This window comes from Leptonotus elevatus, chromosome 1 (genome assembly GCF_054856555.1).
Source record: "Leptonotus elevatus isolate MCC_2025b chromosome 1, RoL_Lele_1.0, whole genome shotgun sequence".
NCBI lineage: Eukaryota > Metazoa > Chordata > Actinopteri > Syngnathiformes > Syngnathidae > Leptonotus > Leptonotus elevatus.
Genome location: NC_141239.1, coordinates 31,755,618 through 31,771,969, shown reverse-complemented (window position 1 = coordinate 31,771,969; position 16,352 = coordinate 31,755,618). Strand labels below are relative to the sequence as shown.

At 41.4% G+C, this 16,352-nt stretch overlaps 1 protein-coding gene across 1 annotated transcript; it reads left to right on the top strand.

The window, feature by feature from the left end:
- Window positions 1-579: 579 nt before the first annotated feature.
- On the top strand, window positions 580-16,031 carry tecpr1b (tectonin beta-propeller repeat containing 1b). Its single transcript, XM_086092245.1, has 27 exons — window positions 580-724; window positions 878-939; window positions 1,878-1,987; window positions 2,167-2,403; window positions 2,556-2,738; window positions 2,900-3,022; window positions 3,098-3,220; window positions 4,016-4,190; window positions 4,288-4,388; window positions 4,463-4,564; window positions 6,580-6,707; window positions 7,590-8,143; window positions 9,016-9,119; window positions 9,212-9,367; window positions 9,606-9,755; window positions 9,843-10,000; window positions 10,132-10,259; window positions 10,647-10,740; window positions 10,815-10,911; window positions 11,829-11,908; window positions 12,221-12,277; window positions 12,356-12,530; window positions 13,186-13,321; window positions 14,056-14,148; window positions 14,225-14,331; window positions 14,403-14,522; window positions 14,673-16,031. Exons 3-27 carry the CDS (start codon window positions 1,979-1,981, stop codon window positions 14,802-14,804), a joined length of 3,522 nt encoding a protein of 1,173 aa, XP_085948371.1. The 5' UTR covers window positions 580-724; window positions 878-939; window positions 1,878-1,978; the 3' UTR covers window positions 14,805-16,031.
- The last annotated feature ends 321 nt before the right edge of the window (window positions 16,032-16,352 follow it).

Sequence of the window (16,352 nt, the reverse complement as noted above, 5' to 3'; positions counted from 1 at the left end):
CAGAAAAATATTCAATGTATATGTCAAAGTGTTTACTTTGTGTTTTTTAATTCAGCTATTTACAATAATTTCTAAGCACAGTAATTGTTTATTAAGATGAATTAATAAAAAAAAAAGAACAAATATATGTATTTGAGTTTACCAATTAAGGGAACAATGGGGGGAAAGTACAACAATCTCTCAACAACAAATTGTGATAGTGATGCAATTATATGGGCGGAGCTACAGCCATTGCGTTTCTGTTTTTCTTCTTCATAATTATATATTCATGTTTGTATTTAATTGCTTAGTTTTAAGATCAGCAAACAAGTTTGCATCAGGCTATATTGCGTTTTTAAATACAATTTTTTTTTTTTTCTGAAGTATCGTTGCTAATAATTATGGAAACGTAAGACAAGTCAGGTTGAAAGGACACACCCTCAGTCTTAAATAATTAAGAACACGAAACCCTTGGTATAAATTATTGAAACATTGCACGTCAATCAAGCAGCAATAAATGTCACGCACTTCCGGGTTGAACCAATGAGAAAGGAGGACAGGCCGTACCCCCTTCGCGGCGTTTCAACCAATCGGAGCGCAGCTACCTCCATTTCCTGAGTTGTAAACCAGCATTCCGCTACTCTCCAATTCAAAACACCGTTGTGGGAAAATGTTGGCGTGACTCGACTGTCTGGGACTCCGAGTGAGTCGTTTAATGGAACTGCAGAGCCACATGAGTAACTAAGTGAGTGCTGTGGGTTTGAAAAGAAGAGGGGAAAACGTTTAGAGGCTAAAAGCTAGTGGATATGTAAACAGCTTACAGACTACTTTGCGGTAAACGGGTCCACAGGTCCTATTATTGCTAACGTGGGTCTCTATCTACCACTATGTTCCACAGGTATGCCATGACTCCTCCTTCCACATTCCCTTGACAACCGCGTATCGGATACCAACATTCAGGTAGGCTACCTAGTACCTACCACTGCACGCTTCTTTAACAATGTTATCAGTGAAGTATACATAGCTTCCCGTAGGCTAATACAATATTTTAAAGTAGTTGTGGTTTAAATTGCAATGTGAAAAACAATGACAATACGAAACAAAAGAATATTAAGGCCCGTTAGGAATCAGGTATCAATAATGCGGATTACGTCTATAAAGCGAAGTTCCGGTCCGGTGTTTCAAAGTAAAAGAAAACGAACTGGTGTTTAAAACTAATTAGGAGGGCTGTGTTAGGAATCACTATCATGCGCAACTCCCTAATCATAAAGTTGGGATTATTATACAGTGAACCTAACAACCGTGAATGTCATTTTTGCAAATAACTGACAGACATTCATCTCATTTGTTTATATTAAAAGTTTGATCCAGAGGTGTCAAATCCAGGTCCAGAAAGTAAAAACCTTGCTACATTTTGGCTTTAGCCACAGGTGCTTCTAATCAACTGTCAGGTAAACGAGCTCCTACTTGACAATTGAGTAGAAGCACCCGTGGCAAAAGGCAAACTGTGGCAAGGTTTTTACTTCTTGGACCTGGATTTGAGACCTGTTTAAACCGCAAACTATGTTCCAAAACTTTAATGGCATTTCACACGCTTACAAAATGTCTTAAAACATTGCTTTCCCCTGAAAAATACAGTAATTAGTTTACCTCATATCATGCTATTTTAATCTTGCAATTGCACCCTACGAAGTGTTTGTCATCTTCCTGACACCAACTTTTGTTCTTGTGCTTCCTGCTGCTATTTTGTATAGCTGAAGTTTGGTGCCTGTCTTATGAAGCGGTTCAATGACAGCCCTCGAGAGCCCGTTTTCCTCCTTCAACACTCCTGAATCAAACGATCAGGTCATCAGCAAGATCTTCAGAAGCCTAACAATGATCCTGATTATTTGATTCAGGTGTGTTGGAGGGAAACATGGAAAACAGGCGGGATAGGGGCTCTCCAGGATCGGACTTGGACTCACACTGCAACATTCGGGCATAAACGACGGGCAACAGCATGTATCTGGTAAAGTCAGGCCTTTAAAATAAAAGCACCACAGTATTGTGGCGAATACTCAAAGAAAACGTGACAGTACTTTTGGACATCAGAAAAGCTCACCGTGAAGGGATAATCATTAATTTTATGGTCATGTACGATATATTCATGTCTCGTTAACGTATACCAATCCGTTCTGTTTGGGTCAGGGACCAACAACCATGTCGATTACGCTGCTGTGGGCTGTGGATGTGTACGGGAGGGTGTACAGCGTCTCCACCGCTGGCCAACGTTGGGTACGCGGCGACGACGCACTTCTGGAGCTCAAGCGCGTCACCGCCGGGATAGGCCGCTGCTGGGGCATCGGCTGCGATCACCACGTGTACCTCAACATGATCCCTCACGAGACAGCCATCCGCTTCAAAGAGGAGACTTATGAAAACCAGGTCGGGATGAGCTGACAGACTGATGTTCAAGGTTTCTCTTTATTAATTTCCCTTAAGTGAAATTTGCCTTTGAGTAAGGGATCCCATCAATTTATGTCTCATTCTATTAATGGATCATGTGGATGAAAAAAGTCTCCCGTGTGTGATTTCAGAGGTGGAACCCTGTGGACGGCTTCACGGATACGCTGCTGCCCACCGACCGCTGGCCGTGGAGCGATGTGTCTGGGATGAATCCTCAACCGCTCCACAGTTTTCAGTTGCCGTCCCGCAGCTGGGAGTGGGAGGGGGACTGGTATGTGGACCACAGCTGTGGGGGAGAGCCCAGCCAGACCGGGGTGAGAAGACACACACACACACACACACACACACACACACACACACACCCTACTTACTGTAGCTCTATTAAAACTGGCTTGATTATCCGAATTGATAGCGTATGACGACTAGCAAGACGATGAGTGAGTGGGCAAATACTTTTAACCATGCTTTCCTGCAGGGTTGGGAATATGCCGTCGACTTCCCCGCTAATTTCTCCCCCGACAAAAAGTGGAACTCTTGCGTACGTCGTAGGCGCTGGATCCGCTACAGGAGATATACAGCACAAGGCACCTGGGCGAAGGTTTGGACTTAACTTTGTTTTTAATCAACACTCTCCATTGGTGTACTGAAATTTGACAGAAAATACTGTCCGCAGATCCCTTTGGACCATCCCAGGAAGCCCCCGCTACCTCTCTGTGATATCAGCTGCGGCGGCTGGGAGATGAGTGACGAGTCTGGGAGGTATCCTTACCTTTGGGCTGTGTCCCAACAAGGACAGGTCAGAAAGGTTGCAAAATTCGATTATTTTCCATGGTAAAAGTAGGACTTGAGTAAAATATTATATACAGTGTATTTTTTCTCAACATGTATTGTGCATAATTATAGTTTTCTGTTTTGTCAGCAGTCTTCAACTTTATTTGTTCAGTATTGTTCACCAATAAAGTAAATGTAGTATGTCAAAGTTGAAAATCTGCTTATGATAAAACAAAATTTCAAATGTTATTTTTGTATGTATAGTTCTATATAAAATACATTTGAGTTAATTGCCATTGAGGTAAAATCCTACAAATAGACAACACATGCAGCAAAAGCCATTAACCTCAAGTTAATGGCGTTTGGTCACAAGGGGGCAGCATGACTTCAAATAACATACAGTATGGTGCTTTACATGGGATTTAAAGAGATACTTGACTCATTGAGCCATTTTCAGCAGTAACATTTTAATATTTTGTCCAGAATTAATCTAATAACTTTATTTTTCATGTACAATTAATACCTTTTTAAAAACAGATTTTTCCACTTGCTGTCAACTGAAGAAGACATCACCTGTGCTGAGTAAGTAGGTAACGTTCATGGCTCTGTTTGTGGACCAAATTCAGAAAACAGGTGAGCCATGATTGGTCGTTATCTACTTAAAATGAGATTTTAAAGTTATTAATAGTATGTGAAAAATACTGAAGTTATCAAATTAATTCTGGACAAAATATTAACTTGTTACTGCTGAAACTGGCTCAATGAGTCAAGTATCCCTTTAAAGAGCTGGAATAGTCATGTGATGATTGCTTTGTTTCAGGTGTGGTTCAGGGAGGGCATCCACCCTCGGGTCCCAGAGGGCACCAACTGGGAGGAGGTAGAGGCGCCCAAGGAGGTGGCCCAGTTATCATTGGGTCCCAAAGACCTGCTGTGGGCCGTTCTGTGGGATGGCAACCTGCTGGTCCGTACGGGCCTCAGCCTTGACAGTCCCACAGGTCAGTGTTTACCTCTGTACCGCTTGCCTTCTTGTGATTTTTGAATGACAGGAATTTCCATGATGGCAATAAAAGCCTCATTTTGGTCCTCAACCAGGCACATCATGGCTGGAGGTGGAATCGCCCACAAAGGAGGTGGAGACCCTCCACGTGTCTGTGGGGGTCAGTGTTGTGTGGGTGATCACTAAGGACTACAAGGTCAGTCACGTTGATTATGTCGCCAGTGCAAGGTGGTAAAACCTCTCAATGTCCGTTTGGATATCTATTCGCAGGTGTGGTTCAGGCGTGGCATCAATTCCCATAATCCCTGCGGCTCGGGATGGATCAGCATCGTCGGTGAAATGATGATGCTTGACGTGGGACTCAACGACCAGGTTACATGCTTATGTCATCATAGCTGCTGAGTCAGCATTCACTTAATTCAAGTCAATGTTTATCACGATTTGCAGAGTTATTTCCACACTCACTGGTCACAATGTTAAGGCACACATACACAATGTGATCAGACATGAGACATACCATCATTTCCTGTGATTAATTGATTTTTATCCACACACAAAAAATCCCACATTGTCCCCTGTATGTTACAAGGATCGTTAAAAATTCATACAGGTTGACAGCTCTGCATACAGTATATTCTTGTTTTCTTTTTATAACATTTGTTTTAAGTCACAGAAGGTTACATGTGCATAGCACACCTTAGTATATAAACAATATAGTTTTAGTAACCTCATGTAATTCTGCCTTCATCAAGCGATTTATATTCCTTCAAATAACGAATACTCACAAACAAATGTTGTAGCAACACATACGTACATAATATTCAAAGGCACATATTCTTACCAATCTTCAAAAAACAACTTAAATTAATAGCGCTTAATTGCAACTTTTTTTCCTACTCTTATTTCAACTTAAGTATGTATTCTTTGTGCCTCTAAGTGGCCAACACATGAACAGCAGGAGCAACCAGTATTTATTTTTGTTTTTAATTTTTTTTAAATATATTATTATTTTAATTTATTTTCTGGTTGTTCTTTCAAGTTATATTTAAAAATGTGTTTACAAGGAATCAATGAATTATCATTGTTGTACAAACACAAATTTCCAAGTACGATACCTGAGGTCCCACCTGAGCCCAGTAAGTCCCCAAGAGTTGTGTAAATAGAAATAGAACAACATAATAAGATCAAATAAATTTGATAAAGTGATAACGGAGATGCTTATTCACTTACGGTTTGAATGTATGCAAAGATGCATTGCAGCAAAGGTGTGGCTGCACCAGAATTAAAATGCAAGAGGCTTGAATTTCACATCATCAGGAGGTCATTTTCAAGGATGGGGAATCCAAGTCCAGAAAGTAAAAACCCTGCCACAGATTGGCTTTAGCCACAGGTGCTTCTACTTAACTGGCAGGTAAACAAGCATTTTGCACTTGACAAAAAGAATAGTGTTCAAGAAAAAAACTGTTCAATGTGTAGGGATGAATAGGCATGCGGCTTTGATGGTAGTTTTGTCTAGTTGAGTTTTTGGTAACTGAATAAATGCAAAGTTTTTAAATCAATGAATATTAGTTTTTTATTAAGCGTAATTGCAATAGCAATACAAAATAATCATGATTTTTTTTTCTTCCAATAATCTGCCAGCTATTTCAGGGAAATCTCAATGATTTTGGTACTTGGCCAGCTAAATATTTTTTTGGTGTAAACATTTTGAGAACCACTGCTCGACACTATGAAATGAGACTGGGTTAGCCCTCTCCTTGTATCCGTTGACATTATAAGCTCGGTCAAGGTTGGGCTTGCTGCCAAGAGGCTTTTACACTGAGGACTTTGCTAGCGTTGCAAAGCCACATCTCACTCCGCCTCCTTCAGCCACAAGACACCCCATCTCAGACACGCACCACCACTCAGCACCCCCGCGAGTCCCTGTGCTCCTGGGGCTGTCCTGTAACACGAGCGCCGGCGGCCTCTCCAGCTCCAGCACCTCTAGGCCAGCCTTATATATATCCACCGGACTATATTCCCACCGGTGTGACATATGGGACGATCCCTAATTAGAAGCTCGTCATCAAATCCCGTATTTCATATTTCAGGGCTGCATTTAAAGGCGGTGCTTGTGTGTGTCCTGTGCCAGTGTTACAATATATGGCCTTATAAAGTCACAGATGGTTCTTGTGTCTTGCTTGCTCGTGCATTTGTTGTATACTTAAAGGCTTTTATTGTCATTTTTATAAAAAATTTTTTTCCCTTTTTAGTGAACTTAAATATCCAGTTAAAGCTTTATTGGGAAAGCATTTGCATCAGTGTGTTATGCAACCATGAGTCCACAAAAATTGAGATTGTGGTGTGAATTTGAAATAAAACAAGCTTTTGTAATGTTTTGGTGTCAGGTTTGGGCTGTTGGTGAGGATCGCGGCTTGTATTTCCGAATTGGGGTTACGCCTTCGAAACCAAGTGGAAACGGCTGGATCCCGGTTTCTGCTGAGTGGGGCAATAGTAAAGAGACTGTCCCGCCCAGGTCTGTATATTTAATGGAGACATTGAACACAGTGCAATACAATAATGAGTATTTGACTAACAAAATTAGAAGTGGAAGAAAGGATGGATGGATGGATGGAACATAAAATTGTGATTGAGTCCTCTGAACCCCGCCGAGCAACATGGCCATTTTTTCCATTGTCCTGCAAGCAGTTATTACTGAGCCCTTATGAACTCTGGTTCAGAGAAAAATGGGGTGGGGAGTCACTTGTTGCTAGGCAGTCTTTTTAGTTCTGCGTAGCAACAGATGGCTATTTTTCTTCCATTAGCTTGTGGAGCAGTTATTATTGACCATGATCAGTTCTGTGCAGCAACAAGTAGCTAATATTTAATTGGCCTATGAAGGCTTGAGCACTAGAAACTCTACCGAGCAACAATTAGCCATTGATTCCCTTTGCCTGATAGCTAGTACCGCTTGAGCCCTATGCACGTCTTATTAACAGTTGGCCATGTTTTTTTTCATTGGTGTATGGCGCAGTCATAACGAAGCCACTATGCCTATAGCAAAAAGTAGAAATTTTTCCCCCCATTGGATAAAGGGCAGTTGGGCTCTATTAAGTTCTGCTCAGCAAGAAATAGCAACTTTTTTTTTTTTTACCAGGCTATGAAGGCTTGAGGCCTTGAAATTCTGCCAAGCAACAGTTGACCATTTTTTTCATCGGCTTCACAGTCTGCACCAATTTTAGGCCTGTTATCTCGTTTAACAGTTTACCATGTGGATTTGTTGGCAGGGAAAACTACATACATTCTGGTGCTCTCCAAATATTATACATCTGTTCTGTGTACACTACCTACAAGTTGGTGCCCTGGCTATTTTTTTAATATTTATTTTTTTAAAGTAGTTTGTATTTTGTTCTCAAAGGGACGGCTGTGAGTTTAGCAGCCAGCTGACCGAAGCCTCTCAAGGCTCAGTGGTGAGCTGCACTGACTCTGATTCAGAGTTGGGCTCGACAGAGCCGTCAAACAGCACAAGTGACGCCCCATTCCTAGAAGCGGCAGCACCTTCAGTGGCCCCTCTAGAGACACAAAATGCTACCACAGCACCTAAAACCCTCATCCCTGCAAGCGACAGCTTCATCAACAGTCTGGTTTCGGACCGCGACAAGACCTTCACAACGCAACAGTCTAGTGCACTGCTTGAAGAGGAGGGGAAGTCCTCCCCAGCACAAATTCTCATGAGCCCAGAGGCCTCTGGACCTGGTGTACCTTGGAGCAACGTAGATCTGGAAGGTGCAGAGGCAGCTCGAAGCACGCAAGCAGAAAGGCCTCATTTGGGCAATAGCAGCGCACCCTACGGACTGGGTCTGGAAGGTGCACAAGGTGTCGGGGAGGAGGACGGTCCTGTGTGGGCCTGGATCTCAGGAGGGGGCTGCAATGTGGATGCCGCCTCCCAAGTCAGCTGGCTCAGCGCTACAGGTACAAGGACAACCTTTTTACAACTGACTACTGACTTCATGTTTGAGTGTGCCAATTTATGAATGTTTTTTTTCTTCTTTTTTTAAATAATTGAGAGCTCATTACTCAAGTATTGGGTAAAGTTTTTTTATTTTTATTTTTACTGCAGCTTACTGAGTAGTGAAACTAGCAGACCAGTTTTTTGTTGTTAATTTTAATGCCTGGAACCACATAAGGTAGTTTACCTTTAAAATACAATCAACAAAACAACATTTATCTGATTTAATCCCATAATACTTGATGGATTTTGGTTACTATCAAGAAAACCATGGAAAATAGCTAGATTATTGTCACCATTATGTTTGTCCAATCAAATGTAGCTTTAGTTGTATCCGGTGTTGAAAATGAGCAAAACACTGAAGGAGGTCTGGTCTATCTTTTTTTTTCTTTCTGTGTCTGCATTTGTATGTCTGTATTGAAACAAATATCCATATAGCAAAAATCCTGTAATTTCTTTACATTCTGGTTAATTAGGTATTTTCTTACGATTTAATAAAGTTGAGTTTCAGTAGTTAAATAAATAATTTAATACAAAATTTTGAAATCAATAAATTTCAGTTGTTAATCATGATCTCATTATCAATCAAAAATACCAAAAACCACTGAAGTGACTTTTCAGACATTCTGTACGTACAATTATCAAACATAATCAGAATTGATTTGAAAACTTGTGATGTATGAACCATTTGATCATAAACACTCACATTCTGTATGTATGTGTGTATATATGTCCATTTTGTATGTTGAGTAGCTTGTGCTCATATTTACTGTGCCATATCAGTGGTTGTCTCCACATCTGTCTGACTTTGTTCGTGTGTGTGTGTGTGTGTCAGGCCCACTGGTCAGCTCTTTGTCACTGACCCCGGTGCAGTCTTCCGCCTGGAGCGAGCAGCAGCACAGAGAGGAGATCAGCAAGAAACCTCTGGAAAGAAGCACGGTACGTCTAGTATTATTTTGATGTTGTTTTTTTCTCAGCGTGCATGTCCACTTGTTTGTTACTGTGTGTGTGTGTGTGAGTCCCTCCAACAGTCCATCTGGGTACGTAAAGGCACGCTACGTTGGTGGAGAGATTGGAAGCCGCAGCGCTGGGTGGACGTGGCCGTGGCTTTGGAACAGTCCACCAAGTCCGACGGGAAGAAGGACAGCATCTTCTTTGTTTACTACACGCAATATGATGAGAAAAAGGTAGCTTTAAAAGAAGTAGGTATGGCTAATTCATGTGCGCAGGTATATATAATATGATGAGGTGGTTATATACATGTATATGGTTTTCAGTCGTAATACCCCTCTGAGGGAAAACGATAGCTACAATGTGGCCTGCAATGGAAATTACTCCTTGACCTGATTGAGTGACTACCTGGTGTCGCACGGCTTCAGTCCTACACTCCACAGTTAACTCTCCCACCTTTGCTCAATCTTGCAGTACCTTCACATCTTCATCAATGAAGTGACAGCGCTGGTTCCGGTGTTACGGGATTGTCACTATGCTTTTGCCGTGTACACGGGCTACAGGACCAGACTGAGGAGTCCCTTGGTCCTGGCAGCCCAAAGTGAAAAGGACATGAATGACTGGGTAAGCGTTCCAACTACAAGGGGATAGGCAGGGGCTCATCCCGAATCATGAAAATGTGTAATCGGCTGATGTGTTTGTATTATCAAGCTGAGCTTATTGTCGGACGTTTGCTGCGAGTGCCGTGGGATCACAACTCCACCATCCAAACAGGCCCTGTGGTCCACTACGTCCAAAGGGGACGTTTTTGTCCACGAGCCGTCCTTTTCCCTGGAGGCTGCTGCGCACACGCTGTCATGCGACCTCATGTGAGGCTGACACCATCGCGGTCTTTTATTTTGCGTTGATTGATGCTAACGGACTACTAACAGGTTTCTTTCTTGCTGTCACGCTGATCTAACGCACTAACTCTCGCTGCTTCCAATGTTTGGCGCCGCAGGTTCTGGCGCCAGGTCCCGGGCCACCTGCGCTGTGTAGAGGCTAACAGTCTGGGGCTGGTGTGGGGCATCGGGTGGGATGGCACGGCCTGGGTGTACAGTGGGTGCTCTGGGCAGCAGGACAACCTGGGTAAAAACGCATTATCTCATTAGATTTTGCAGGAACCATCATGACTGCTTATTATTCTATTACAATCGTAATATATATATATATATTTTTAAAGCGCTAGTGCACAGACTAGCTCAGCGGCGGGCAAACGAGCTGGGCCACGGTCTTTTTTACATTATCAACTGTCTTGTACTATTTGTTACATTAATTTAGCTGCCCCCTGTCTCCTCCCCCAAATTACTACTAACAATAAAATAATTCAACATGTTCTTGAAAAAGTAGCCATTAGCCACAATTTTTTTGCCCACACTAGACTAGTAGATGCTAACAATTAGTAAGTTTGTTGTGTAAAAACAACTTGTTTGTAGCATTGGACATTTGATTAATTTTTTTCTGCTTTGGCGGCAGGAGATGCAGGTGACGTGCACCAGCAGACTGACATCAGGAGCGTGCACGTGTATGAGAATCAAAGATGGAACCCCGTGACCGGCTACACGGACAAGTAGGACCATGACGAACCGAACGAATATGTGACATCTTCAGCCTGATTGTTGTTTTTATGTGTCTTTCTGCCAGAGGACTCCCCACGGACCGCCCCATGTGGAGTGATGAGGGCGGACTGAGGGAGTGCACCAAAGGCAGTACACAACCGCCCTCCCCTCAGTGGACATGGGTAAGTGGGGATTTTCTATTGATGTCAGCTTTATATCTAAAAGTGCATTGTGGAGTTTGCCACTTTTCTTTACTCGCGACTGCCACCTCTGGCCCAAAGTGTAACTGCAGCCTCTGTGTCAAGCTCGTGCATGGTGTGCGTGCAAGTTCATGCGCTCGTATAAACTCTTCGTTTTCTTGGAGTCTTAGCTGGAGTTTCCATCCTGATTGTGTCATGCGCTCGCTAACACAACACTACTATGTTTGCGAGGACGAGCATGATGCCACACCTCCTGTGCAAAAATGCTGGCTGAACTCTTAAACTCTGCTGCCACCTGCTGTCCATTTTTTAAAGAATTAACATTGCAGCAAGCCTTGTCCTCAAGTGAGAAGTTGTATCAGACCTTTCCGTACACTCTCCTGTGAAAAAGTGCAAAAGACGTACTTATACGTTTTGAGTAATAAATAAGTTAATGACACAAAAATGCTATGAATCATCACCAAAATTCACTTGCACGTCTCTACTCGTGTCAACTACAACTTCTGAAAATACCAAAACAATTGCCACCGCATTTTGGAATTTATGGACATTGCTCCACTATTGGCCCGTTACTGAGCCGTACGATCTCTGCCGAGCAACATTTATTTATTTATTAAAACACTGGTCACTATGACCAGTTTTTTAATTGGCCTATGGGCCATTTATGTTTGAGCCCCTAAACTCTCGCCAGCAACAAGTGGCCTTTTTTTTTTTTTTAATTGGCCGATTTGTATAGTTATGATGAAGTATGTTAACTCTGCCTTGCAACAAGTGTCTCGTGACCACGAACTGGCAGCCTGTAGCCTGCCAACATTTTTCCATTTAAAAACATCACTCGATGCCATTTAAATTGTGCCTCATCCGCCTTTTAAGTGCTGCACCTCTTGGCTGCGTTTCAGGTGTCCGAGTGGGCTGTGGACAGCAGTGTCCCTGGTGGGACGGACAAGGAAGGATGGCAGTATGCTGCAGACTTTCCTGTGTATGTTACAATTATTGTATCAGTCTCAGGAATAGCTTTCAATTAGTTTGTAAATAAGATGGCTTTCTTACAAAACAAAGTTAGTGGATTAAGATGTAGAGCCAGGCATTTATTTGCTCTTAGAATCAGCTTAGTGGGTCCAACTATATCTAGTTATTTGAGCTGGAAGACGGAACGCTTGTTCTGGTTTGCAGTCAGCGGCCATTTTCTAATGTGAATTACCACCACTTACAGGATTGGAGTGGAACTGTCACACTATATATATATATTTTTTTTAACAAATGACAGATTGAATTTAAATGTTTCTTGTAGAACGTTTCATGGACACAAAACACTGAAGGATTTTGTTCGGCGAAGACGTTGGACAAGGTGACTGCCCAGCTTCACGCACATGTTGGTGCTTTACAAATTCCGCACAATGACAATATTTGTTTGTTGTGTGTCCAGGAAGTGTAAGATCACACTGAGAGGTCCGTGGCAGCCGGTTCCGCCCATCCCCCTGAGCGACATCTCCTTGATGTCCTGCTTGGCCCACAGCAGCATGGAGCAGGTCCCCTTGTGGGCCCTCAGCGACAAAGGGGACGTGTTGTGTCGACTGGGCGTCACCCCACAAAACCCAGCGGTGAGGACGTGTCCAGTTTGTGTTTGTGCGCTATTCTCGGAAGATAAGGACAGGGTCCCACCCCCACCCCCCAAAAAAAGGGTTAGAATTGCTTAGGGATGGCAGCAAAGCACAGAATGAGGTTCCTCACCTCATTTCAATGTAGTTCCTTAGGACAAAGATGGCCCCGCCCCCAACATGTGTATGTGTATATATATATATATATATGTGTATATGTATATGTATATGTATATATATATATATATGTATATGTATATGTATATGTATATGTATATGTATATATATATATATATATATATATATATGTATATGTATATATATATATATATATATATATATATATATATGTATATATATATGTGTATATGTATATGTATATGTATATATATATATATATATATATATATATGTATATGTATATGTATATATATATATATATATGTATATGTATATGTATATATATATATATATATATATATGTGTATATGTATATGTGTATATATATATATATGTATATGTATATGTGTATATATATATGTATGTATATGTATGTATATATGTATGTATGTATGTATGTATATATATATGTATATATGTATGTATATATATATGTATGTATATATTTTAATTTCTTGAATCTTTTGCCTTGTTCCAGGGCGGTTCATGGCTTCATGTGGGCACGGACCAGCCCTTCAAGTCCATCTCCATCGGCGGAGCCAATCAGGTGTGGGCCATCGCCAAGGATGGAGCCGTCTTCTATAGGGGCTCCGTGTCCCCACAAAACCCTGCAGGTAAACCATTTGAAGGGGTTTGGATAATACTCAACTCGCACCAACTTTCAGTGTCAAGTCATTCTGTTTTAATAGAAACACTGGGAGTGAAAAATATAGTTGTCAAGTTATAGTAATGGAGTGATGCCTTGATTTAAGAGCTTCTTTTTTTTTTTCTGTGTCCAAGCTTGTAACTGAATTTATTTGTATACTGTACTTGAAAATAATTGAAATGCCATTTGTCTGTTGCAGCCCCCAGACAAAAATGACCTTTTTCAATTTTTGTCGAAATAAACAAAATTAACATGGTCGTGTAAAAGCAAATTTAAAGAAATTGCAATTACTGTACATACTTTAGTATTCGTGCATTGGCTGTGTGCCTTTTAGGGGCGTGGCCTAGTAAGATGTTTTTATCCTAATATTATGAGTTTTTTTCTGACTATTTAAATAAAGTAAACTTCATGCAGATAAAATACTTTTGTTCTTGTAATATTGTTTCATTCTTAGAAATTAATGTTGTAGTAATATATATATATATATATAGGGACATTCGATATTACTTTTCAAATCAATGACAGATAATTAAAAAGAAAGGCCCATCTATCCCAACATAGCATTATTTTTTGTTGAAAAATTACCACTTTATCCTCCAAACTACTGTGATGTTGTTGTTAACATCCATCCACACATTTTCCAAACTCGTTATTAATATTATTGTTATTATGATTGAAGTTTGAATTGTGTTGCCCACACAGGAGAATGCTGGTACCACATCCCATCTCCGTCCAGGCAGACGTTGCGCCAGTTGTCTGTGGGCCGGACGTCCGTGTTTGCCGTGGACGAAAACGGTGAGTACGAGCTTGAATGGATTTGCATTTCAAGCCTTTCCAAATCTAAAACCTCCCTCCTGGTGGATGACCCCAGGTAACCTCTGGTACAGACAGGGCCTGACCCCGAGCTACCCTCAAGGTTCCGCTTGGGAGCTCATCTCCAACAACGCCACCAAAGTCTCGGTGGGACCGCTGGACCAGGCCAGTAGCACCGCACCGCACCGATAGTCCTGAGAGCAATGTTTTAAATGTTTGATTCTTCTTTGCTTCAGTTGTGGATGATTGCTGACGGAATGGCGGGCTTCCCTGCAGAGACTCCAGGGGCCGTTTGTCACAGGCTGGGGGTGGGACCCATGCAGCCTAAGGGTCAACTGTGGGACCACGGCATCGGGGTGAGTCATTGCGTCACGTGCTGTGAAAGATACCCATGTGACTTTGTGGAAACTATTTGGAGAAAAAAAGTCTGTTTGTCCCAATACTTTTGTCCATATTAGCGCTGATGGTTAATAGCAATTGTGTGTGTGAATTCCCGCTCCATCCAGGGAGGGTGGGAGCACATCAGCGTGCGGGCCAACTCGGTGGAGGCCCCCCGCACGCAACACCCGCTTTCGACCGGACCACCGCCGCGGAGCCCTCTCCCCCCGCGGGTCAACGGGGCTGTCGTGGGTGTGTAGACGCGCTCCCTCCTCACATTTCATCCTCTTGTTTGTGCCTGAATTTGGAACCGTAGTACCACAATCATCATCATCATCATCATCATCATCATGCAGGCTGTATTGGGAATCACTCACTCGCCAGTAGTTAGCCAGCCATTTTCTGGCACTCGATGTATCCCACAATGCATCTTGAAACCTAGTGAACAGTGATGGTCACTACAAAAGCAATACAGTATATCCCATGATGCATTGTGTGGATATGATATCCAGTTTAACATCCTTGTACTAGTATGCTACTTCTCCTCATTAGTAAGACACATCAGTGCAATAGTCGCCCTGGAAGAGTAACTATGACTTACACTCAACTTTTTTCCAAAAAGTGTCACTTTTGCCCTTCTAGTGCACAATTACTGCATTAGTAACACTAAAGGCCCAAATACCCTTCTGGAAACTGCTACTAGCACCAAAATCACTAGTAGTTTTACCTCACCAGCTCTAGTACAAGTTGTCCTTCAAACATTTTGGAAAGTAATGGGGAAAAAAATGTATTTCTAGTAAGATAGTCATTCTACTAGTGAAGACAAAGAGCTACTAGGCAACTCTGGCATGTCATTAGTGAGATGAAATTGTGGACTAGTGTGCCAACTGTGCCACTAGTACTACTATTGGTATGGTGTATCAAAAATATTGAATAAATGTTCAAACTGCTTGAAAACGGTTTGAGCATTCATTCAATGTTCTTGATATCAGCTTATGCTTCATGTACTAGTGGAAAAATGTTTTACTAGTGAGACACACTTGGGTATACTGTATGACCTAGTTAGGAAATGAGTGAATGATTCCAAACACAGCCTCAGTGATTTTGTTTGCATTTGGACAACCAACTGACAAAAGATAAATAAAAAAGAATACAAAATATTTGCATCTTTTTCTGCGATTTTTGTCAATGGCTTTAAATCAAACACAAAAAAATCCCGTCAAGATTGATCCTTTAAGGGCTAAAAGTACCAAAACATCCCAAAATGTATTTTCTGTTTGTTTTTGTGTCTTTATTTATTTTATTATTATTATAATTATTATTATTAATGTATGTGGTTTTTGGGCCTGTTTGCGACACTTAGTGGTGTTCTTTTTCCCCGTCCCAAATGAAAATGTGATATGAAGAGACTGTATATACAGAGAAATGATAGGATGGACATCTTCCTGGATTCTGCAATAACAGTTCTAATAAAAATATGAAACGGTCTTCCTGTTAGCATCAATGACTGCTATGTTGTCAACATGACTTGCGTGGAGGCATTATTGAAAAATAACAAATAAAATGACTAAGCAAAAATTGCTGTTGTGTATTTTTCTATTTAAACCTTTGTACACACAAGGTGCAAGTCACATTTTAATAATAATTGTATTTGTAATGCACTTTACATTTCAAGAGAAATCTCAAAGTGCTACATTTTAAACCTTTTACACTCTTATTAGTGTAGCATAAATAAGTTGACCACTGTAAAACAATGGAAAGTGTGGTCAAAATGGTTTTGTTCAAATTATACCGGGCGGTCTCATTTT